This window comes from Pollicipes pollicipes, unplaced genomic scaffold (assembly GCF_011947565.3).
Source record: "Pollicipes pollicipes isolate AB1234 unplaced genomic scaffold, Ppol_2.1 Scaffold_3447;HRSCAF=4054_pilon_pilon_pilon, whole genome shotgun sequence".
Taxonomy (NCBI): Eukaryota; Metazoa; Arthropoda; class Thecostraca; order Pollicipedomorpha; family Pollicipedidae; genus Pollicipes; species Pollicipes pollicipes.
The window spans coordinates 3,271,669-3,296,173 of record NW_023596297.1 but is presented as its reverse complement, the minus strand read 5'-3'; the positions used below and the strand labels follow the sequence as shown (position 1 = coordinate 3,296,173).

The window sequence follows — 24,505 nt, the reverse complement described above, 5'->3', positions numbered from 1 at the left end:
GCCACGGCCGTCCCACAAATAGGTTGGATACGGCTGGCAGCCTCAAAGGCAATGCAACGTGACCGCCATCTTGCCAAAAATTAATTGAATCACGGCATCTTGAAAGTTGGTAGAGGTGGGATTTTTTACGCATAAAAGACCAAAAATAAAAAATGAACGGGTGGTTCAGCAAGTCTGCGGAAACTCAGCATGGGTGGCTTCTAAATATAATTCGCTTTTTACCCTACTGCAGCACTGTATACTTCCCCGACCTGGTCACTGTCCCTGTCCAATGCATTACTAATATAGTCGGCAATAATGTCAGATTACACCTGCACACTTTTTGCCAATGCTGTGCATCGGTGATACAGTTCAAATAATTTTGCACATTCTGCTCGAACACATGCAATTATCGTAATTACAATTAAATGGTTCGTGTCGAAAGTCGGACGCACCAATGGCAGCCCCGTCGGCTGAGCGTGGAACGGGTCCCACCCCGGCTATACACAGCAACATGCACACAGGCACCTGTACTCCGCTACCATCCCTGCTTAACTCATACATATTCCTGAGCGGCGACGTTTCCTACTGTTCAGCAATTTTAAACTTTGGCTGACCCGATTATGTAAGCGCAGTCGCAGAGTATACGCCTTTTTCTCATTTTGGTATTTTTTACAGAACCGTTGATTATGAATTGCTTAGTGCTAGCAGCTAAGCTTTGTAAATGCATTGAAAACACCAGATTTGGAAAAAAGCAGAGATTTTTTATATGTGGACGCTTTTGAAACTTTTTGGAGATTTGTGTTTAACGCGGATGAAACCGAGACACAGCGTCGGAGGGTGGGGTGGGGTGGAGTGGGTTCAGGCTTAGGGGCTCTCCAAACAACTATAAAGCTTTACCAATGCTCAGTAACTACATTACTGACACCTGATCTGCAACCAGGCACATCTCGGAGCTGAAGCCCACGTGATGTCTCATGCAAGGAACACACAAACATTCCATCAGAGGACTTGCCTTGGGACTTACCCCGCTATCGACGCTGTTGGTCTTCTTCTTCTGCTTCTTCTTCTTCTTCTTCACGCGCCTGGTCTTGCCCTCCTCCGCGGCCGTGTCTTGGTTCTCCGGTTCAGCGTCTGCTGAAACAAGCCGCGTGCGGTGTCAGCACAGCGGCGCGGCGTCGGCGCCGCGTGCCACAATCGTGGCGCGGCGTCAGCGCGGCGCGACACGCTCGCGGCGCGGCGTCGCTCCGCTGCGGCCCCGCCGCCGGCTCGGTGCAGACCCGCTATCATTGACCGCACGGCCGCAGCATGGCAGGAAGTCGCCCGGCTCGCGCGGACGCGGTGTCTGGCGTGCACGGCTGCCGCCACACTCCGCCGCGCAAGCGTGCCAAACGTGACGTGACGTGATGAAGACATATGCGATGATGAAGACGTGATGGAGACATGTTGACACGTGACAACGTGATGAAGACATGTTGAGACAGGAATGCGTGACACGATCAGATTTCGACGGCCGATACCGAATGACGTGGAGATGTCTTGCAGGGACGAGGGTATGGAATGCCATACCATGTTTCCATCTCTAAAGATGAGATCCGGGAAATAACCCGCAGTAAGAGCCAGCCCCCCCCCCCTTCATCCCATCTCTAATCGTCTACAGTCCCCCCCCCCACCACACACACACATACAGACAGTCAGGGTCATCGAGTCTGGGGGCACACCGACGTCCGTCACGACCACAGCGGGCCGGCGGAGCGCCCGCCCGCCCGTCTCACAACTCACGCCAACCGACCGGCTCTGTCGCGGGCCTCGCCACAGCCGCCCAGCACAGGACACAGCACGGACGAGCGGCCGTCAGCAGCCGGCACGGTCAGCACTAGGGGCAGCACGCGCGCGGCGCCGGCGCTCCGATAAGGTGCGGCGCTCGCCACCGGCCAGCGGGCTAATATTGGCCGCGCGCGCGTCCCGGCCACCGGCCCCGGCTGGCAGCGCGGCCGGCCCCTCCCCGGCTGCCAAGTCAGCCCTAGCCCGCCCACGCCGCTCGCCGGAGGCGGGACGGCCGACCGATCCCAGTCCGTCCGGCTGGCGGCCGGGGCGAGGTCCACGGCGTCCAGGGGCCAGCCCGCCCGCAGCTCAGGCACCGGGTCAGGCGGTCCGGCCGCGGGTGGGATGGCTTTGAGGTGATCGATCAGGAAGCCCGTCCAGCTTAAAGTCCAGCAGCAGGACTGTAGAGTGCTAGCGATGAGGGCTGAACCCAGGAAATATCTGATAAAGTGCGCGCTTGATCGTGACCCGTGAGAGCGCACAAAGAGGCACTAGTCAAAATATCCCGCGCTGAATTCGTCTCAGTTTGTGCTCAGATCTCCTCAGATCTAGGTCCAGCTGACGACTGGGGAGAACGTTCAAATCAGCGTGTTCATTTATGCCGACACTGCAGAAAACGGCTTAAATCCATTGAGCCTTCTTGAGAGCCGTCAGCGGGCCTCCGTGGGAGTCCCGTCCCTGCCCGCGCGTCCCGTCCCACAATCGAAGTCCGTGGTGGTTTCGAGACGAGCCGCTAGGGTAGGCGCACCAGCGGCCAGCTCTGAGCCGCGGCTCCATCAGTGGCCTACCCCTCCCTCGTCGACTCACAAGTCAAGTCGATCCAAAACCCACCAACCATCTGGTCTGCATTTCAGACTCGGTCAGATCCGATCCCGTTTCAGAACAGAGGCTTGGGGGAGATAGGTCACGGCCGGCAGATCACACACTCCAGCTCAAGAGCCCCCCGGGAGCGGTCGATTCAGCTCCGGGCTCGTGAGAAGCTTAGGGAGACACGAAGTCGTACAACTTTGCCGACGGCTCCGGGGTCCTTCTCCTCCTCCCACAGCAAATACTGGGCCAGTGCGCGACTGATAAAAGAATAATGGCGTGAAGTCTGCAATCTGGTGATCTGGACCGATTTGAGCGAAACTTAAGTTTGCTCTAGCCTCCCGATGACAACAGGAAAGGACGCGTGATTTGACGACGATTGTATATCAAGCACACAAAGAGACAGCTGGCACACACCAAACAGCCAGCGAGACGGTCGGTGGTGCCTCCTACCCAGGCTCTTAAGTTGAAATCAGCTCGATTTTAGCAACATTAAGTACGGGCTACGACTACCCCATTTTACCGAGTTGGTTGCATGTAACCATAATTTCGAGCAACAGCCATGTAATGGGATCTACAGGTTACGTCTAACGAGTGGTACTTAATCGCAAATTTGCAGAACTATCGGTATGTCGTTCGTTAAGTTGTGGGCCGAACTTGCCCAACTCGCAGTCAGCTGCTGAGACTAGCGGAAATGCAACTGGGCGTGCCGAGCAGCCAAGTGAAAAATCGTCTACGGAAACTGTTTGCGCCAGTTCTCCGTCGCGCGCTCATTTCCATCGGCCATTGCCAGGCTAAAAATGTGGTTCCTTAGCTCCAGCCACCGTCAGCAATCAATGCTGCTTTTCACACGGACTCACATCATTTGCAGCGCCGCGCCGACGCGCTGAACTACCTCCGCGTTAAACTAGGGAACACCAAGTTGTCAAATCTGACACTAGATGTCTCTGTGCGCAGTCCCGGCAGGCATTGCGGTAGGTCGAGATTGCCACTTACCGCAGTTGGGATGCGGCATATTACGGAACTTTTAGGCCGGCAACAGTTTGCAGAATTCCGGCCTTGAAGACGAGCACTGCTCTCATCTCGGACTTCTCCCGGGACTCGTTTATCACCAGCAGGACCGTCAAAATCAATGAGTACAGGCCGCGTCACTTCGGCCACAAACGCACGTGCGAGCTAACCTAATTTGGCCTCGAGGCAAAACAAGCATTGTGCCAATGAGAACAGCGGGAGTCTTACGGAATAACACCAATCGCCTTTGAGCAGTAACACTGTTTTTTTTTATCTCAGAGACGCCTTTCAAGCAAAGTTTTGACAAAAACAACAAGCAACACACGCTTTGTTTTTGATCTACACATTTCCTATAGCCACGTAATTCATAGGCCATACATGTTCCACCCATTTCTATTCTGCATATTCTTTACATCCAGCAACATATGGCCTGCGCTTAGAATTTACCATACCCATATATCGTAGGCGAAGCTAGGCCTCCAGCTACCCGACCGCTCCGCTCCATCAGAAAGGGATAAGTACATGCCCCGCCAGACAGGTGACCTCCCGAGTACATCATGTCCCGGTCGCCAGGTTTTACGGCGCAGGTGTCTGGGCATATCCCTGAGGCTTGAGACATCGCACGTTTTCAGGTGATACAATCATCCTTGCTTCAATTAGCGAACTGAACGCCATTACAAGCGCAAAGTTGCGGGTTGAGCTCGGTTTGAATGGTGTAATGGCTCGAGTGCGCCAATAAAACACTCGACATGCAACCTCTCAGGAAACTACGAACACTGCTGGCCCAGTATAACTTCGTCTTGCAAACCGTAAAACACCACAATCCAATGAAACTCCAATCGAGGGGAGGCACCCCAAAACCGATTTCGGTAAAAATGGTAATAGTGCGGTAATTCACGAGGTACGTGCGTATAACATAGGTCTGTCCGAACACGGCATTCAGGCGCGGGTGTTACAACCACAAGCCGATCCATTCGACTATGTGACGTTATCCGAGGCAGGCGACCTGGTGCGATCCTCTTCAGCAGCCGCCCTGAAGTCAGACACTCTCAGGCGTGCCCGCGCTGCAGCCCAGCTGTCCCGTGGCGCCCCTCCCCCCCCCCCCGCAGCCTTCCGTGCGCCGCCGACCCCTGACCTCTCCAGACCGCCGGGGGTGGGGCCTCCTGGCCTGCAGTGACGTCACACGCCTGGTCGCTGTCACCGTCCGATCTCCCAGAGCGGGTGTTTATACGGAGGCCAGGCGTGTGAGACGATACGCGCCCAGCTTATCCAGACATGTATCTGCACTCGTGTCTGCGTGCGCCCGGCGTCGGAGGGTCAGCCAGAGGCCGGCTTCCAGCGGTCAGAGGGACAGCCAGAGGCCGGCTCCTAGCGGTCAGAGGGGCGCGACGTTACCACCCGGGGTATCGGCAAACAACCGTGCCAATTCCATGTGTGGGAATGAGGCGCACGCTGATGTCAGCACGTGTCCGAGCGTGCTGACGTCGGAGCGTGCCGGAGATCAAACAAAATCCGAGCAAGCTGGAGAACGCAGTCAGCTTCGAAGATATCTGCAGAGTCAGCATTAGGTTATGGGCCTCAGATCCTGTCAAGCCCAGGATCATGTCCTGGGTGTCAGGCCAAGTCGCTGCAATGAAAAATTAACTAATTCCTTCAATTCTGGTCGTGTAATCGATGGCGCACGTTGGTCCGCTATTCAATAGACGACCTCATTCGAGAAGTTTTCGGACAGTCTCCCAAAGTTAGTGCTCATAACTCCCGGTGCATGCGGAACGCCCGTGCCAAAATGAGATCCAAAATGGGTCTGGCGGCTGGGTTACCGGGATCGCCGACATGCATATGCTCGCCGCGCATCCCGGCAGCTGGCGCCTCGCTGAGGATGACGCTTCAAAACGATCCCCAGCCCCAGCAACCTCTGCCCCCAAACGGCCACCGACAGACACCGCGACGCTCCCCGCCGCGCGGAGGATCCATTCGGCGCTGTTCGTTGCCCGAATCGTCGCCGCCACGGCCCACGGCTGCGCGTGGGTGGTCACCACGACCGGCCCGAGTCTGCGCCGCACGTGAGGGCCGTCTCGGACGGTCGCGCGACACCTGCGGCGCCCCTCCCTCGCAGCCGTGCCTCCGCGCCGCGGCCCCGCCAGACACACCTGGCTAAACGACCCGCCCGACGACAAGCGCACACACACTTGTCACATTTGTCCTCAGCTCAATTTGGCGGCGCTGCCACCCCGGGCCGCAAAAAGCCAGAGCGGGTCACCCGAACGTGCCGTTTTTTGGCGGTCGCCTCGCCCGACCGGTTCTGCCGCAGCCGCACCTGTGACAGCTAGGTTACGCTCTGGCGGCGGCTCCAGTGGCTCAGTTAGTGCGTGCAGGCAGGAGATGCCTTCCACGTGGCCCCCGCGTGGGCTCGGAGGCCCCGGCGACGCGACCCCTCACGGTGCCTCGGAGTGGGAACATCACATGATTAGATGAACCGCCAATCCAGCAAGGACCCGTGCAAAAAGCACGGAATTGTGACGTTCCTCATGAAAAACAACTTGTTTTTCATTTACAAGCCTGTCGGTACATGACCATGTCATTTCAATCGAAAACTGTGACATGGCAACGCAGGGTATCAGAATGATTGCCCTGAAAACACGCAGTGCAGGCATTACCACGTGCCTTCGAGGCCAGCACCGGCCGTGCTCAGCAGCGCGTCCTTAATGGATTGGCCGGCGTACCCACGAAACTCGGCCCTCAGCGTGATGGCTTCTCCGACCCACGGAGGAGGCGGCCGACGGCCGGCACGAGGTCAGAGTGGGCGGCGTCACATGGGCAACGTGGCACACAAATCTAGATGATGAGAGCATTGCCAGCATGGCGAGTTTTGTTCAGACGGAGCTGAACACGCGTAGAATTTTCACCGCGCGTTGAGTTTTCTGTAGCCGACTTGGAATTAATTGCAACGAAGGCATGCACTTAAACTGTGTGATGAAGCGTTGGCATGCGACGCAAGACGCGCGGTTTAAAACCCTTTAGTTTACCCTCTGCCTACGAATTTGAAACGACTTGAAATTTGCAACAAAGTGGTCTGAAAGTGTGACTGACTTGCGCCGGTTCCCATGATACCGGCTGGCGATGCGTTTCGGAAGCGTGACAGCGCCGCGACGAATCCTTTCAGAGACGCCGGACGTTGGCGCTTCTTTCGTCTGTGGCGAGAAAAACGGCCGTCGACAAGCCGGCGGGAAATGGGCCTTCCGGCCAATTCCGGAGGCGGACGCGGGTTGGAGGCCCCCGAAGAGTAACGCGTTGGCCCCGGCGGGGCCCCGGGGTCCCTGTTTCTGCAGCGTGCCGCGTCGCAGCTTCGCAGAGCCCAATCAGGTCAGGGTAGAGCACCGCGGTCAGATCACCGCCCGCAGTCAGAGCTCTCTCGGCTGGCCCTGCGGCAGGTGACGGAGGCTTCACGGTGCCCCCCCCCCCTTTCTCCCTAGCACAACCCGCCAGGCACGCTTTTCGACTGCATGCCTCCCAACGCAACCAAGTTTTACGCTGACTTCTATGCTAATTGGGGGAATCCACCCGAGAGCAACAAGCAGCATGTGACTCGTCACCGCCGGCGGAGGGCGAGGTGGCCCGAGAGGCGGCAGCGCGCGCTGCAGCGTAGATACACAGGCCACGAGCCACCCCCTCCAGGCGGCGGCACGTCCGGCGGGCGGCACTGTTTGACGTGCTAATAGCACGGCTACACTGCCTGTTACCCGGCGGTACCGGAGGCCCCGCTCCGGGAAAGGCTGCACGAAGAATGGCGGTGCACCAAAGAAGACGTAACAACGGCCGGGCTGTGTGTTGACACAAAACATTGTTGAGGTCATTAGCGTGGTCACCAACAAACCGGACCAGAGAAGGCTAGCTCCTGAGCACTTCAGGATTCAGTGGCAACATCTTGGATTCGCCTTTGGACAAGAACCGAAAGGATTCTGCAGCTGTTATCACTTAATCAGCGCGGTGTCTAACTGCGTGAAGGGTGCCAGTTGGCGCGACGTGACGTCATTCTAACCTTGTGACCTTGGCACGCGGCCCCTGCACGCTATGCAGGGCCGCAGAGGAATGCCCTCCGAGCGAGACTCGCGCATCCCAAGCGAAAGCGGCTGCCAACGAGGAATCGTGACTAAAGCCGTTGAGTGCCTGTGCTATCAAAATATTTATTTTTCTTAATCAATATATTTGTAGCCTATATATATATATATATATATATATATATACATATATATATAAATGTACGTTATATTCTGACAACGAAATCATTTCCACGCAGCAGATGATGAATGCCATATGTTTCGTTTCGGCCAGTCTATCAGCTTACCTCAACTACCAAATTAGCCCTATGATAACTCCAGGAGAGGTCGTTTCCACCTGAGCTTAACACGTGTAGTGTTTGTTTCCTCAGACATCACAGAAGTTGCAGGCTGCAGAACTAGTAAGTAAAAACAACGTGCAGCTCAGCAGTTTTCGCACCCTATTATTACATAACCACATCGAATCGCGCAAGACACTCAACATTAAAACAAGAGGACCAAAAGCTGATTACGTCACGAGAATTACGCCACGGAGAATTATGTCACGACATAAATACAAGGTCTCAAATATTCCGTGACTGAACCGTGCGATTTTCTGACATACCAGTCCTTGCACGACATTCTAACAGGAAAAACCAAGATCGACCGCCTTTCTCTCGTCAAGGGCAGTGCAGTTGTTTATGACCGCAGGGTGATTGGCAACCAAGACTGCCGAAATTGAGCCCCGCGGCAAACAATCCAGTAAATGTTTTGGGGTTGAATTTTCCTGCCGAACAGTTACGCTCCGTGTTTTATGGTACCCATCACACAGCGCCACAAACGTATGCCCTAAGTAAAAGTAATTTGAAATACGTAAATCGTCCAAATTCGGTTGTCATGTTGTTGTTGAAAAACCTGAGTGTCGCGTAGTGACTAGAGCCGTGATTTCTGCTGTCTCCCTCTCTGTGTCTGGACCACTTGACCCGCCTCGTCTCTGGCGGATGGCTCGACACTGCTCCAGTCTGCGACAGCCAGTACTCCCTCCAGGGCCGCGACTTAAAAGTCTGACCTCTCGTGACGCGTGCTCCGCTAGTCAGGGCGGACCAGGCCAGCGCACACCGAGTGGGATTGGCGTCTGCTCGGGTCTGTGCCGGGTCTGGCAGCGGTTCGGCTGGGGCCAGGCCCATCCGGAGTGTCCACCAACTTCCTGGTCTGCGAACGGGATGACCTGCACTCTGTGCACTGCAAGCAGCAGCGGGTTGCAGACTCAGTGAGAGCGGCCGCCGTATTTACCCAGGGTGTTGAGGCCGGTCGGCTGCGGCCGGCACACTGGGTTTACGAACGGTGGCGGCGATGAATGAAAACGTCCCGAGTGATTTCCCGAAAGATGTGCTTGACGTCAATATCTCGAGCTTTTGAAGCGCCGTGATGCACGATGAAAGCTAACGACATGATGCATACGCGCCACAGTGCACAAATAATGACGTTATCCGCTGCTATTCATAGACCAACATCGCCGTACACGATACGACCATAATCATGGTCGCCGAACATAATCATCGAACAAAACTACAACGATTAAGTTGCCAGGTCAAGCAGTTTTAACCTTCGCCAGGTAGTCGGTCGTGAGGTACAATGAGAAACCAGTCAGCGAACTCCGGCCACGCCCAGACTCCACTGAAGACGGACATAGTCGCGCAGCAGCCACGCGGCGCCAAACCAATGCTGACGAGAATGTCGCGCGGAGACGCCCGTCTGTAAGCTGGACTGACACTGAACATGGAACCGCAAAGCCCCTCACAGACCACCTCGCCATTGATCAAACCAGACCGCCGTCGCTTGTCGGGGGTACTGACAACCGAACATCCGCTAGTCTGACCGCCGTCTGCAGCTTGTGTCGGACTGTCACCCGACACCAGCGTCGCCGCGGCGTGCGGGCGAGACGGGGCGGGGCCGGGGCCCGCCGCCCCCGCTGCGGGCGGCAGCATTCTGCGCGCTGCTGACGCGGCCGCCGGCTCAAATGAGGCGCGTCATCGGAGGCCCGGCGCGGCGTCACCGGCCGTCGCCGGATCGATCCGCCACGGAGTCTGCCCGCCGCCGTCCGCCGGCCGGCCGGCCCCGCACTCTCCGCTGTTGCCGGGCGACCGGCTATTCCCAGCCAGCGCATCACGAGACCACTCCGGCGACCCGACGTTACGCCGCTGTGACGTCAGCGGCGTCGGCGTGACGTCAGCAGGGTCGGTCGCGCGTAGGCCGCCGGCGAGGGACGGGCCGGAAGCATTTATGGCGGCCGGCGACGACGCCGTCGCCGGCCTGGGAACTTCGCGACGCCGTTGGCCCTCGCGACTCTCCCGCGCACCGACAGGTGATAACGGTGTCACCGCTTTACGAGCACCCGAGGCTGCAACGAATTCGGTGGATGGCGCGCGCCGCCGCCGGACGGTCTATTCTTAACCCTGTCACGCCCCGGGTGGAGGCCGCAGCCCAGCGCACGCTCCAGGCCAGCCGCGTGTAGGCCCCGGGCTGAGGAGACGGGAGGGGCCCGAGCAGTGATAGCCATGTCTTTCCCATCGTTTGGGCTGGTCCCTGCTCGATCAACAGTATCATTTAGATATCAGATGTGAGACTTTCGTAGCGTGTCTCAAGGGCGAGACTATCACAAACAACACGCAAAGTAGTCAGCCAGCACTAATCTCCCTTGTTGTCAAACATGCGCAGCAGATAGTCTAACAAGTTTGCAAACAAATTGAAGAAAACATTTATGTCTCGTGGGCAATGTAACTCGAGCACGGCTCACAAGGAGCGCCACCGCCCCACCTGCGCGCGCCCATCAGCCAGGACAGACGCGAGCCCACGCGTCACCGAAATACCTGCTCGGGTCGCGCGTGCCGCCATCCAGGCCCGCCGCGTCGCGCGACGGCTGCTCTCCGTCAGCGGGGCGTCGGGGGCGGGAGCACGCCCCGCGCGCGTCGCTGATGGCACGTCCGATGAATACCGCGCTGCGGGGACCTCCGCTCTCCATCCGGAGCCCGAGGCCCGAGGAACGGAGCCCGGAGCCCGGAGCCCAGGGCCCGGAGCCTGAACCTCACTCGGAGTCAGGGGGCCAGGGTCCGGAGCCCGGAGCCCGGAGCCAAGAACCCGGAGCCAGAGCCCGGAACTCATTCGGAGTCCAGAATCCAGAGTCCAGAACCCGGAGGCCGGAACCCTGAGCCCGGATCCCGGAGCCCGGAGCCCGGAGCTCACTCGGAGTCCGGAACCCGGAGCTCACTCGGAGTCCGGACCCCAGAGTCCGGAGCCCGTGACGCGAAGCCCAGAGCCCGGGGCCCGGAGCCAAGAGCCCGGAGCCAGAGCCCGGAGCCCGGGGCCCTGAGCCAAGAGGCCGGAGCCAGAGCCCGGAACCCGGAGCTCACTTGGATACTGGAGCCCAGAGCCCGGAGGCCGGGGCGCGGAGCCCGGGGCCCGGAGCACAGGGCCCGGGGACCGGGGCCAAACGGATCGCCGTCATACGAATCCGCGGAGCCGCACGACAGTAAGACCATTTCCATGGTTTGGTTGTGGAAACGCAAGCTTTCGTTCTACAATCTGGGGAATCCACGTCCAAGCCGTATCTCGTGATTGCCGTCTTCAATCACCATATTTTCAAGCCGCTAGACAAATGGCTTGATGTAGGCGTAAAAAGTTTTACCATATTGGCCTTCTAACCACTTAATGACGCGGACCCGAGCGCGGACCCAGCGCTCGGGTCCGCGCACCATCGCTTGCTGGAGCATATTTGACACGCTCCAGCACTGGGACACTATCACGGATCACGAAGTCCGTACTAAACCCTAGAGACTCAGGCTCGCCACAATAATCGACTCCAAGAGCTTTAGATCGTAAAGTTGGTCCGCTCCGCATCCGCTGAGCAGATTCTGATCGAGTGCGGCGAGCTGCTTTCGCCTTCGTCCTTGCCCATTCCGTGACATCACCAGCCCGGCGAACGCACCGCCGCGTCTTTCGTCAGTATCCACCGTGTGACGTTCGGGCGTGACGGCCGTGACACGCCAAGGTGGGCGTTGTTTTCCTGTTCTGTTTCGCCGCGGTGTGCGGGGCAAGCGTGCACGTGGCCAAAAGCAGCAGGCACCTTTATATACTCGTGCGTAAGAGCTCTGCGAGGCTCCGTGAAGCGGGTCCCGCACAGCTGTGTTGGTACCCCCCAGAGCACGACACAGGACAGGGCAGCTGGACAGGACAGCTGGACAGGACAGGACAGCTGGACAGGACAGGACAGGACAGCTGGGAAGCCGGGCGCTCACTGGAAACCGGTCCAGGTCGTGCCCACGGCAAGAAATCCCGAGCCAATTCCACGCGGGAGGAGCGCCCATGTCCGCGAAAGACGCGGAGCACAGCGCTGGTGCCTTCTTATCTTTCTATTCCGGAGTGCGGCGGCGGCCTCAGATCCGAGGATTCACCAGCATCGGCTGCGTCACCCCGGAAAGCGGCAGGGTGGCGCTGTGCTCATGCCCAGAGATGCTGCGCCGACCCGGAGAAGGGTGAAAAGTATAACGCGCCCCGCTTGTGTCCGCTGCTGCTGTGTCAGCCCGGAAGGGTGGCGGGACTCACCGTGCTTGTGTCCGGAGCTGCTGTGTCAGCCCGGATGAGTGGCGGGACTCACCGTGCTCGTGTCCGGAGCTGCTGTGTCGGCCCGGATGAGTGGCGGGACTCACCGTGCTCGTGTCCCCGAGCTGCTGTGTCGGCCTGGAGGGGTGGCGGGACTCACCGTACTCGTGTCCGGAGCTCCTAAATCGACCCGGAGTGGTGGCGGGACTCACCGTGCTCGTGTCCGGAGCTGCTGTGTCGGCCCGGAGGAGTGGCGGGACTCACCGTGCTCGTGTCCGGAGCTGCTGTGTCGGCCCGGAGGGGTGGGTGTGTGCGGCCGTGAGCCGGCGCCGCTGGTGGCCGGCGCTGAGTTGGCGTCCGACATGGCCGAGCGCGGCCGGCTGCCCGACGGGCTGCTGCCCTCGCCGTCCGCCAGCTCCTGAGGGCACAGCGAATACCGGTCACATACGTCCGGTCACGCTCAGAGCCCTGGCCAGCGCACTCAGACACGGCACACCGCTCAGCGGGCGGCGCTCAGACAACGGTCAGTCCGAGAGCCAGAGGTTCAAATCACTCAAATGATAGCTCCGACGGTTCACACGTTGGGCGGAAGGCTGTAGTTCAGGGGGCACTTCGCGGAAGACGGATCGTTGATGCCCACGGTAGACCAGGCCAGACGGCCGAGGGCTTCTACTCAGGATATAGATCAGGAGCCTCTGCTGACAACGTTGTCGGCCACTAATATATGTGCCAGTGGATATTGTCAGCTTTATTTCGCGGACAAATTGCCTGTAGCAGGATTCAGGACAGATCGTTCGATATCGGACACCACCATGCCTTATACTTTTTTGTCCAAAATGGCTTCATAAATCATGAGGGCGCCGTAGCCTGAGAAACCACTTACGAAAATGTGATATGGGCATCATTTTAAGTATTCAGAAGCTGAAGTGTGTGGAATTTTTGGATGCTCATGTAGCAGGAAATTCGGGGGCCTTTGATTACTTCCCTTTGAAGGGAGGTAATTAAAGATGATTACCTTTGAAGGAGGGACTTAAATGCTTGAAATTTTATATTTCCGTACACGAAAGGTTACCATTGATTTTGTCTGACATTGTTTGATATCTCTTCATGTTTATCATAGCACCACCTGGCTAAACAAGAATTATCATGTCATCCTCTCTTTCGAAAATATATTTTGCCGCCCCGTCACGAAGTCTTGACATGGAGACAATGCTATCGTACAGAGATTATCGCTCGTCTCAACATGAGTGGAAGCTGACAGTCAAAAGTACTTCTGTTCGGCAGAAGTCAACCAGCATTATGCTAATAAATGTATCACCATTACAGTTACTTGAAATCCCCGTCCATTTCATCAGACTAGTAAGAGTAAATTCTCTCGGGAAAATAGTTCCTTAAAATTAAAATCGGCGCTACGTCAATATTCATAAAAAACATTTCATGCATTCCTCGTTTGGTGGCAGAGCGGAAAGCTTGGTCACGAGACATTTTATCACTGGGTTCATGCTGCCAGGGGCGTGTGCTTGAGTGGCATGCGTTCGCCAGCAAATGGTCCGCACCGCCCATCCGTGCTCGTGACGTGTGACGCCCAAGGTACGACTCTGTCATCGTCGCAAAGTCCGTGCACGCCCTCTGATCAACACGACGGCACCAAACACCGCCTGTCGGACTCGCGTGCGTCCGAGTATGTGCTGTACCTTCCCGCGCCCATCCACGCAATACCCTTCTCCCTCACGAGCCTGAACTCTGTGGCGGGGAGCGCTCATGAGACCCTGATAACGTCCGCTCAAACCGGTCCAAACTCGAGCCGGCTCAAACGGTGGCGGAGAGCCCCAATCTGGACCAATTGGCGGGCGACTCATGCCGGCCGGGATCTCACCGAATCCCGCCGAAAATCCCCCTCTCCAGCTTCTGTTCGAGAGCGCCGAGGCGGTTCAAAGTGCCAAGGCGATCTTCAGGACGCTGATGTGTGATTCAGATGCATTCTTAAAGGCGGCGCAACCACGGATGTGCATGGGAGACGGGAACAGGAGCGCTGTGATGGAACAAGTTGGGCCCGAGTTCCGCGCAGGCACGAGCTCTTTCGCCATAATATTTGACCGTTGGAAGGAAAGGCAACAATCAGATGGTGATGCCGGCGGGACGCGGCTTGTATATTGGCCGTTATGTTGCGGGAATAAATGTTGTGACTAGCAGCCCCTGTAACGCATAAGTCCGGGTGCATTCGAGACTGACGTTAACTTACAGACGAAAAGAGCAGAGACGATTAGTAAAAACTGTGCATGACGAATGTCCAGGCTTGCCACCTTCGCGCCAATGGTGAGGGGTGCTGGTGAGAGCGAGCGAGCGAGTCTGGTGAGGGGTGCTGGTGAGAGCGAGCGAGCGAGTCCAGTGGCAGACCTGACCTATCTGAGTCACAGTGAAACCTCGGTGATGGAATGATCGGTCATCGGTTGGTGTCTGGGACCGCACTCGCCGGTATGTGATGGACCAGAATCATGTAGCGGTAATTTTGAGGCACCGACGGCCGGCCAGCCGCTGCTTTGGTGTTCACCTCGTCTGCTCATTGGATCTTGGGTTTTCAGCGTGTTGGTTTTGACGAGCGTCTCGGAGCCTTTCAAGGTTCTGAGAGACCTCTCAGTCAGTTCCGTCAGCACATTAGCGCAGTATGGCGACGCCAAAATTGAGGCTCTGCTCGTCTTGGTGGGTCTGAATACCGCCATCTCTTAGGAGCGTGATGAAGCCTTTTGATTGGAGCCCTGAATATGCTCGTTCAACGAGGCAATACGCATCGTTTTGCTTCTCCAACGGATCCCGCCACAGAGCATTTGCAAGTGATTTGGTAAGCCATATCATTTGCAGTGCCGCGGCCTTTGACCATCCCGGATCATCCCGGCACTGGACAAGGCGAAGCCGACCACAAGATACTTGAGGCCCTTCTCATACCAGGCAGCGTCTTGAGGCCCTTCTCTTAAAAGGCAGCGTCTGAAGGCCACAAACCGAGCCCACACTCGGGCTATCATCAGTGCCTCGAAGAAGCCACCTCAAGTGCTGGCGCACCCTCTACCGACGCTGCGTTTTCAACCACCCGACCCGGCGGCCGTGTATTCAAACGCCAGGATTGGCACGCCATCCAGCCGGCTCTGTGTTGCCATGGAAACCGCTCGCACGCCCCCACTAACATTCCCTCACCCGGTTCTTAACCATCAGCCTGAGATGAGCTTGGCCAGGAAATCTGTTACCAGGGATTTTCATGAATTTCCAACTAAGTTTTCACTTTTAAAGCTGTAGGTCATCCACGTCTAATCCGAACTTTTGCACTTCAGCGTTTACGGGCGACTGTTTTTACTCGTCCAACAACCAAATGGTTTCGGCGCACAAGCACGGGGGCGCCCCGAAGCGCAGCCCGCGTGCTTTCCGAGGAGGGGGGAGGGGGGGCGTGACTCCCGACATCGCGTAGCCATCAGTGTGGACGCCAATCGTGTGATCAGCCGTGATAAGTGTGTTTGCGGGCGGCATCGGTCTTCCTATCGCTGCGATGGTCATCGCATGAGAGGTCTACGGTTGCCTCCGCGGGACGTGGCCACGCCAGATATGCCAGACGGCGGGACGGACGCAGACAAGGAAGTCTGATGGCGGTCATGCTAATCAGACACACAGGCTGCGGTGATACCCAGCCGCCGAGAAAGCCTTGCCTCTGCCGTCAGCCGGGCACCCATATCACAAGAACGCAAACAAACCTATCAAACAACCGCGATATGTCCCCAGGACGCGAGGCAGCTCAACCCTCAGCGTCTTCCATCTTGCGCTGCCAGCCAGCCGGACTCCCGCCCTATTTATGCATTCCTGCGCAATGCCGGGCGTGCTGATTGTGCCGATTCCGCGCGCGAGGCGAGCTGTCGGCGGCGGCCTTGCAGGAGGCCGAGTTAGACACGCATCAATCAGTCGGTCCGGAACAGCGGGCCTTCTCTCCGGCAGAAGCCACCCGTTCGTCCGCCGGATTGGGCCGGCTCAGACGGATCGAGCGATTGGGAGGATCTGGCCGACCGCGCAGCTCAGCGACAGGCCCGCGGCCCTGCGGATCGCGGACGCGAGCAGAAAAGCTCGGTTGGATCGGGTTCTGAGAGCCAAGAAGTAGGCCAATGTTGCACCGGTCCGCGAGCGCGGTCACAGAGCCTCCTTGAACCGATCCGGGAGCCTGGACGTGGCGAGACAAACGCAACTTCCAAACTTGGACTGCTTAAGTTGACTCCCGACGTCACAGCCGTGCCGCCCAGCGTTGGCGAGGGCGCATTTCGTTGCTATGGAAACAAGTTGACATCCAATGCGGTTCGGTAAAGGACTGGAGCCGGGCCAGGACTGAATTTATACGCGACTGACGACAGATTGCATAACGGGAGACGTGGACCAGGCCGGCTGGACCGCAGCCAGCCACAACAGAGCAGATGGAAAGATAAATGAGCTCGCTGCACTACTGCAGTCGTTTCGCTTCGACGAATGTTCACATTCGTCTCGCTGTTGGAGAAACGCGCAGAACGTTTCTAAGTATCTGTAAGAAGCCTTCGGGCGGTAAAAATCAGCCTACCTGCCTTTCGTGGGAACGAATATGGACGGTGCTTCGTACGCTGAAAAATTACGCTCCAACACAGGTCCGAGAGTAAAGAGTAAAAGTTTGAACCATTTCAAGTTACCTGAGGTGGAATAATAGATGGGCGGTGGAACGCTGTAAATATGTTTCGAAACTGATGCATGGCGGGATAAGTACAAAACTGGGTACAAATACATCAGAGGCATGCCATGTGCCAAAGCTCCAAATCTTACAGCCGTCTCAATAAGTTCCATGCATTCAAACACGCATACAAACCCATCCACCTAGCTAGGAGGCCTAGAGCAAACCGTCCATCGACGAGCCGTGTACTTCCAATCGATGGCCATCTTTTGGCGAAAATAAAACATGCCTCTGAAACACCGAGCACATCAGAACTAAAATAAGCTTCTTTTGGCCCGTCAGGGGTCACTCTCCAGCGGCTGGGTTACAGGGGCACACGTGGCGTGCCAGGGACGCCACCGGCGAGGACCCCAGCGCGCGGCGGCCTGACCACCACTCGGCCCGTTCCGGTCGATAGCACTCGGGCGACAGCGGTCCCGGCACCACGGACAGAGACACGGAGGAGCACGCGGCGCGAGGGTGCGGCCAGCCCTCCCCGGAGGACGCTCGCCCCGCCAGATTAAGTGGGACCCGCAGCGCCCGGCGAGAGCGATCACGGACGGTGGAGGAGTACTGCTGGCGACAGCGCGCGGAGGACGGGGGCTGGGGAAGGCGTCCGGAGGACCGACAGCTGGCGTCGGCGTGCAGAGGACTGGCCAGGGGACCGCTGATGAAGCCTGCGAACTGCTGATGATGACATCTGGGGGGGGGGGGGGAGCTGACCTAAGGAGCTGCTGGGAGATCTGAGGAGGATCGAACCAGGAGCCGCTGATGACAGAGGCCGGAAAGGTGGCGACACATCATCATTGACGGACAACTTTGGAAAGATTGAATTAGTTCCGACGGCTTGCAGTCTCATCGCAATGTCGTCTGAAATAACCTTTGATCAACATTCACGCGCGGAAAATTTCCGCGGCCCGATGTAGGAGCAAAGCAAGTTCTGAACCCTGCAGCGTTAAAACAACGAAACCCCCTGCACCCTCCCCTTGAGGTAAGTCTGAACCCATCGATCCGATAACCTCAGGTGTCACGGCTTCAGTGTCGTTCCAGGAGCTCGTCTAGCTGCCAGTTTTAGCGCGTCGTCACGTGCCAGACGACGCGGGGTCCCCCGCCCGCCGCTAAAACAGCACTGGCGGCCCAGTCGCCCAGCGGCGCCGGTCGGAGGGTCGCCAAACCCCGTCCGACCACCGTCACGTCGCACCGACCAGCTGCGCAGCCAACACAAGCCAAACAAACAGCGGCGAAGGCCCGGCCGCGGCCGACGGCGGCGCCCGGCCGGCTGGGCGGCTGACGTCGCACGCCGACCCCGCCACACCCCGATGGCCCCTCCCACCCCCCGAGCCATCGGACCGATGCCAGGTCTGACGTCTCACGCCGACCCTGCCACACCCCGATATCCCCTCCCCAGGCCATCGGACCGATGCCGGGTCTGACGTCTCACGTCGATCCCGCCACACCCCGATGGCCCCTCCCCGGCCATCGGACCGATGCCAGGTCTGACGTGGTCCGCCGACCCCGCCACACCCCGATGCCCCCCCCCTTCCCGGCCATCGGACTGATGTCAGGACTGACGTGGCCCGCCGACTCCGCCACACCCCGATGGCCCCTGCCCGGCCATCGGATTGCTGCCAGGACTGACGTGGCCCGCCGACCCCGCCACACCCCAATGGCCCCTGCCCGGCCATCGGACTGATGCCAGGACTGACGTGGCCCGCCGACCTCGCCACACCCCGATGGCCCCTCCTTGGCCATCGGACCAATGCCAGGACTGACGTGGCTCCTTGACACCGCCGACGCTGCTACATCCCGCCACAACCCGACGGTTCGATGCCATAACCCCTCCCCTGGCCATCGCACTGATGCCAGGACGAGAATGGCTTCAGGAGACCTCCAGGGTGAATGCTGCCATATCGGAACTCCCGCTGCCACTCCGGTAACATCTTTGTGTCTTTTCAGCCACCGCACCGCGCACTTTGACTCCTGCCGAATGAATCAATGCACGCTCGCGTCGACCAGAGTCTGACGCTCCTTTCCGGTCTGAAACCTCACACTCCTTAGCTGCACCCTAAAACCGTCACCTAAGCTGCTCCCAACATTGCCCTTCGGTCACCTCATTGTGCATTCCTGACATCCCTCATTCTCCTGCCGTTAATTACTTACACTCGCGTCTTGTTCATTTTCGACACACTCGCGCACACTTCCGATTCATTTCTAACACCCATGGAACGCCCACGGCATATTTGCAACATTTCTGTGACCCTTTCTGGCCCAGTCCCCATAATCCCTTGTCCGTCTATCTCTGGCACTGCTACCTCCCCCTGTTCATCTCTGACCCACTCTGCCCCCCCCCCTCCCCGCCCCCTATCGTCAGTTCCCACAATCGTCCTTCGCTCACCCTCCGACTCTCTGGCGGAGCACCCATCCCCCCGCCCATCCCTGGCACCCCTTCGTTCCTCCCGACCAGTCTTGACACTCCCGCTTCTCTCTTTGATCCGTTCTGACCTCCTCGGCACGTTTCAGCATCCTTGCCACCCCTCCCCGGCACTCCTGCGCCCACCTCCGGCTGGGGCTGACACCCGTAGTTCCATCCTCGGTCCGTTCTGACATCCCTCCGGTCCCTCTCCGGCTGGGGCTGACACCCGTAGTTCCATCCTCGGTCCGTTCTGACATCCCTCCCGCCCCTTTCCGGCTGGGGCTGACACCCGTACATCCCTCCTCGGTCCGTTCTGCTATCCCTGCGGCCGTCCCCCGGCTGGGGCTGACGCCCGTACATCCCTCCTCGGTCCGTTCTGACATCGCTGTGGCCGCTCCTCGGCCGGGCCTGACAGTCGGTCGCGTGCCGCCGGCCCGCCCCGACCGTCCTCCTCACAGGTGACAATCTGGCAGGACGGCGCGGCTAAACATAGCGCCGGCGCGGCCCGGCGCCGGCGACGATCGCCGATGATACATGGCCGACCCTGTTAGCGGCGGGTGCCGAGAGCGCGCCCGGCGCCCGGGGCGCGGCGCTGATGAAGTGGTGTCCGCGCCCCGGACCGGCCGCGGGCCGGCGGTGGACGGAGCGGTGATGGGCCCATCGCCGGCCGGACGCGGGAGGCGCCGGGCCGGGGAGGCGCCGGGACGGGGAAGCGTGCTCCGCCGTCGGGGCGGCTCGGCGCGAGCGACGCTCCGAACGAGCGGTTTATGTGACACGCGGGGGAGCACTCGAGAGCGGCGGCGATAAAAATATTGGCAGACGAAAAAGAGCGGCCCATTTTTAAAACGGGCTCACGAGGTCTCATTGCAATCGATCATTGATCTTCGCTATCCATCGATCAGCTAAGCCTGGCCGCGGCCTGCGGTTTTCTGATTTCAGCTTTAAGTTACCATTGCTATTTATATCAATAATTAATTATAAAGCGATAGAGAAAGCTATATATATACATATACATATACATATACATATACATATATATATATATATATATATATATATATATATATACGATCATGGGAGCGCCGTATTACTCGATGTCTGTATAATTTCCAAGATTAATGAAATCGTGAAAACCGTTGTCTGTTAACAGATGAGTTTTCTCCAGCGACAAGCGTCCCAAGTGACAGACAAGTCACGGCAGAGTAGCAGTAGACAATCCCAACGGCGACACGTCATTCGCGTTTGACCCCAATCTCCTAATTTCAACTCTACATTGTCATATTCCCAGGCTCCTGAGCTGCATAAATACAAAAATAATAATCCCTCTTGTGAGTTGGCAAATCATGATCACTGATATCTGATAAGCTCTGAGTCCGAACAGTGCTCTCTCTCTTTCCTGTCGGCACCGTTTTCGAACTCATGATGTTGCGGTACAACTTATCTCCCCTGCTGGCATCCTGCGGACGTGAGTGGTCTGTGGATGTGGGCGCTCCGTGGACGCCCCGCCCGTCCACCGCGGTCCACCCTCGAGCCCAGCCTCCCCCCGCCGACCGCTTGGCGCGCGCGCTGGCCGGCCGATCAGCTGATCTTATCGGTGGGCGGCCCAATGCTCCGGCGAGGCGGCTCGCCGCATTTGGTAGCCGTCACGAGGGCGCCGTCGAGCGCTGCCAACTCGGCCAGGTGCCGGCGGGGCGGCGGAGGCAGGCGGTCACGTGGCACGCGTTGGACTCGCCGGCCACGGGGTGCCGGTCATGTGCTCATCGTTATCTCAGCGGCGCGGCGCGCTGCGGCGGTTGTGAGATCGCGTGGAGCGCTGCCAACGGCAGCCATGGCAGCCAAAGCCGGCCGGGCTCGACTTGGCGGCGGATGAACGAGCTTCACACGCAATGCCGGCGCAGGAGCGCTGAACCGACGCCAAACGGCGGTGGGTGGCGCCCGGGCTGCACCGCGTCGGTGCAAGGCCGGGGCTCGTCTCAGCCGGCCGGCTATGAGACGCTGCTGAACAACAGCCGTGGGTGGAGGGTACAGGGAAGAACACCTGCCACCATGACAACAGGAACGATGCGGGTGTTTTGGCACGGAACCTCGGTCGACGGGTACGCCGTGGGATAGCGCGAAATTGGCCGTGGCTGTCTACTGAGGCGGGCCATTGCCCGGGATCAATGGCTACGTTCAGCTGGTGTTTAGCAGCGGCTGGTGAGGGAGCTCTGCTTTGCTTGGCCTGCTGTGGGGAGCAGCATCTGTTTGTCCTGCCGCACGACATGTGACGTAAGGCTCCGGTCGACTCATTCCCACCGATCGCCTCCGTTGACACAGCGACACCCAGAGCGCCGCACCCACCGCGGATTCCGTGAATCACCGCAGCCGGCTTGTCCGAAGCCTCCCCGGTGCGGACAGCCCATTTACAATGCGATCTGATCCGGAGTTCGGTTGCCGGGCGCTCACCCGGCCGCCCGTCGCCCCTACCGGCCGAGATGCCCCTGATGCACACAGCGGCGCGCCAGCGGCGTCCCCTCACCTCCTGCGCCGGCTGCTGCGCCGCCGGCTGCTGCTGCGTCGGCTGCTGCTGCGCCGACGGCGACTGCGGCGGCTGCTGCGGCTGCTGCTGCTGCGGCTCGGCCTGCTGGTCCAGCTGGCGCTGCCGTTTCTCGCGCTCGGCCTGCATGAGCGCCTGGTACTCGGGCGAGTTGAGCGGCGCGATCGGCACCGCTTGCCACGGCACGGGCGTGGCGATCATCGGGCCGCCCGGGTACGACTCAGCCATGTAGTACCCGGCCACCGGCGGCAGGTGGATGATGCCCGACTCGTCCATCACTGCGGCACGGACACGGAGGCTGTCAAGACCGGTCCGGGGCGGAAGAGACACAGCGACACAGGGACACCGGCGCTGGCGATCCGGTGAGGCATCGACACCACGTCACGTCACGGGAGGTCCAGCGATGCAGGGACACCGGGCCATGTCAGGGCAGGTCTAGTGATGCAGGAACACCAGGTCGTGTCAGGGGAGGTCAAGTGACGCAGGCACACCACGCCACGCAAGGGGGGAGGTCCAGTAATGCAGGGACACCAGGCCACGCAAGGGGGAGGTCCGGTAATGCGGGGACACCGGGCCACGTCAGGGGAGGTCTAGTGATGCAGGAACATCAGGTCTTGTCACGGGACGTCAAGTGGCACAGGGACACCAGGTCATGTCAAGGGAGGTCTGATGCGGCTGGGGCAGAGGGGCGGTCCAGTGTGATAATCGATGGTAAAATGCGCGCTACATAGGTCTGCTGGAGCTAAGACATTTATGGACATCAATCATCCCGTGACGTGAGAAAAGACTGCAGGTGTCGCAAATCAGACAGACCCCATGTTGTTACGCTTAGTGATCGTCTCTGTGAACGGTACGAAGCCCGTAAACAAAATAAAACGCGAAACTGGGGGGTCTTTTTGGGTTGGGCGTGGAATTTGCAGCACTTGGCAGAAATGAAAAGTTCCAATTAACTACGTATGATCATTGAAAAATAGGCCTTTTTCCAGCTGTTTGGTGAGAAACTCGAAAGTGGAGAAGAGTGAAATCAAAGCTTTCGAGTGATCCAGACAACGCAGCTCGTAAGTGTAGAAAACACAAGTACATCATTTCCGCTGCTTATGGACGACACAAGCTGGACTAAACAACTAATATAGAAAAGGCGGGACTAAACAACTAATATAAAAAAGGCGGGACTAAACGACTAATATCATTGCTGAACGTGTAACTGCTGCTGCAAGGACCACAATTGCATATTCGGAAGCAAATTATTCGAGAGATTTGACGTCGGTGCGGCATTTGCAAGTCGTGTTCCTGTCAGGTCTCGCCACCGCGGCTATCTTACAAGGAGAAAGCTATTATTAATGGGATGGAGGTAATGGAAAAGTAAGGTAACAGATTGAGATGGAGATAGGTGGCCTGCACAGGATGAACGTTATTTGGTGGGAATCGCAGGAAGAAATGGGAAGCTGACATAGCTACTTAACATGACAGGGTCTTCACTCTGTTCAATTTAAACATTTACTTTTTTGACTTACGTCATCCAACTCTCAAAAAATACACACTGAAAATGACCGAACATTGAATCCGTCGCTTGCGTCATGATCAAATCGATGAAGTTGAAGACAACAATGTCGTTTATGCTAGTTTATGGCTGTCGAATTTAGCAATCAGAAAAACCAAAAGTAATTGTCAAAAAGCTGCTTGGCCTTAATCAAGTATTGGGAAACTATCACATCCATTAAGACGCAAAACCAAAATTCAGACACCGGAAATCCGTAGGGTTCCGGGGTCCTTCAAGGTTTCAAAAAATCAACTACTGACATATCGTCTCCGTCACATAATTTGCGCCGCCAAAGTGGTCTAAAGCCATATTGCTCTCTGACCTTCATTCAGCCCTCATTGAGAGGGCAGGTGGTTTCCCTGTTGGAGCCACACTTTATCCAAATACAGGACAATTGATGCCCAGTGAACTTCTTTGAGAAGCAAGTAACCTGTCGCTCGATTGCGCGTGACACCAGCAAGATACCAGACGATGAGGCTGATCTGCCACCAGTCTGTGGCCGCCTTCCACATTTCCAGCTGCCCGATGAGTCACTTGCTGGCCAACGGCCCCACCACCAGCAGCGTCAGCAGCCTGCCGCGGCCAGCTCTAGCTACCAACAGTTCATCAGCCAGTCATAAGCTCATTTCCAAAGTCTGGTTTCATTTTCCAGGTCGGGCACTAAAAGGTGGGCGAGAAAACACCTCAGCTGCCGGTGCCTCCTAAAGCCCAAGTGGTCATCTTTATCAGGCGCTGATTTGCTGATAACTGTAGCAAGGAAATTCTATCGTGCTTATGGGTGCCAGAATAGCATAATGTAGTAATGCTTATTAGCTAATCTGGCGACAGGCAAAAATTTACACGTTTTGAATTTGGTTGGTAAAATAAAATGTTCCTTTTCACTCATCTTCTTCTCGATTAATTCAGACGCCAAGCGAGCGGATCGGGTGAGAACAGCTGTCTCTCCCGCGTTAAGCAGCAAACCACAAGTAAACGACTGTTTTGCGATCTCTTATTTGTTATTCGCTGATTGTTATTGTTATTTACTCGCTATTTGTTATTCGGTTTTCGAGGT

The 24,505-nt window shown here is 57.6% G+C and overlaps 1 protein-coding gene across 1 annotated transcript in view; it reads right to left on the bottom strand.

Moving 5' to 3' along the window:
• Positions 1–24,505, bottom strand: part of LOC119091485 (uncharacterized) — a 47,149-nt gene that overhangs the window by 3,153 nt on the left and 19,491 nt on the right. Inside the window, exons 7-9 of the mRNA XM_037214286.1 lie at positions 22,035–22,189; positions 12,522–12,675; positions 1,007–1,116 (exon numbers count right to left, since the gene is read on the bottom strand). Coding sequence (XP_037070181.1) covers positions 1,007–1,116; positions 12,522–12,675; positions 22,035–22,189 — 419 coding nt within the window. The remainder of the gene's footprint in view (positions 1–1,006; positions 1,117–12,521; positions 12,676–22,034; positions 22,190–24,505) is intronic.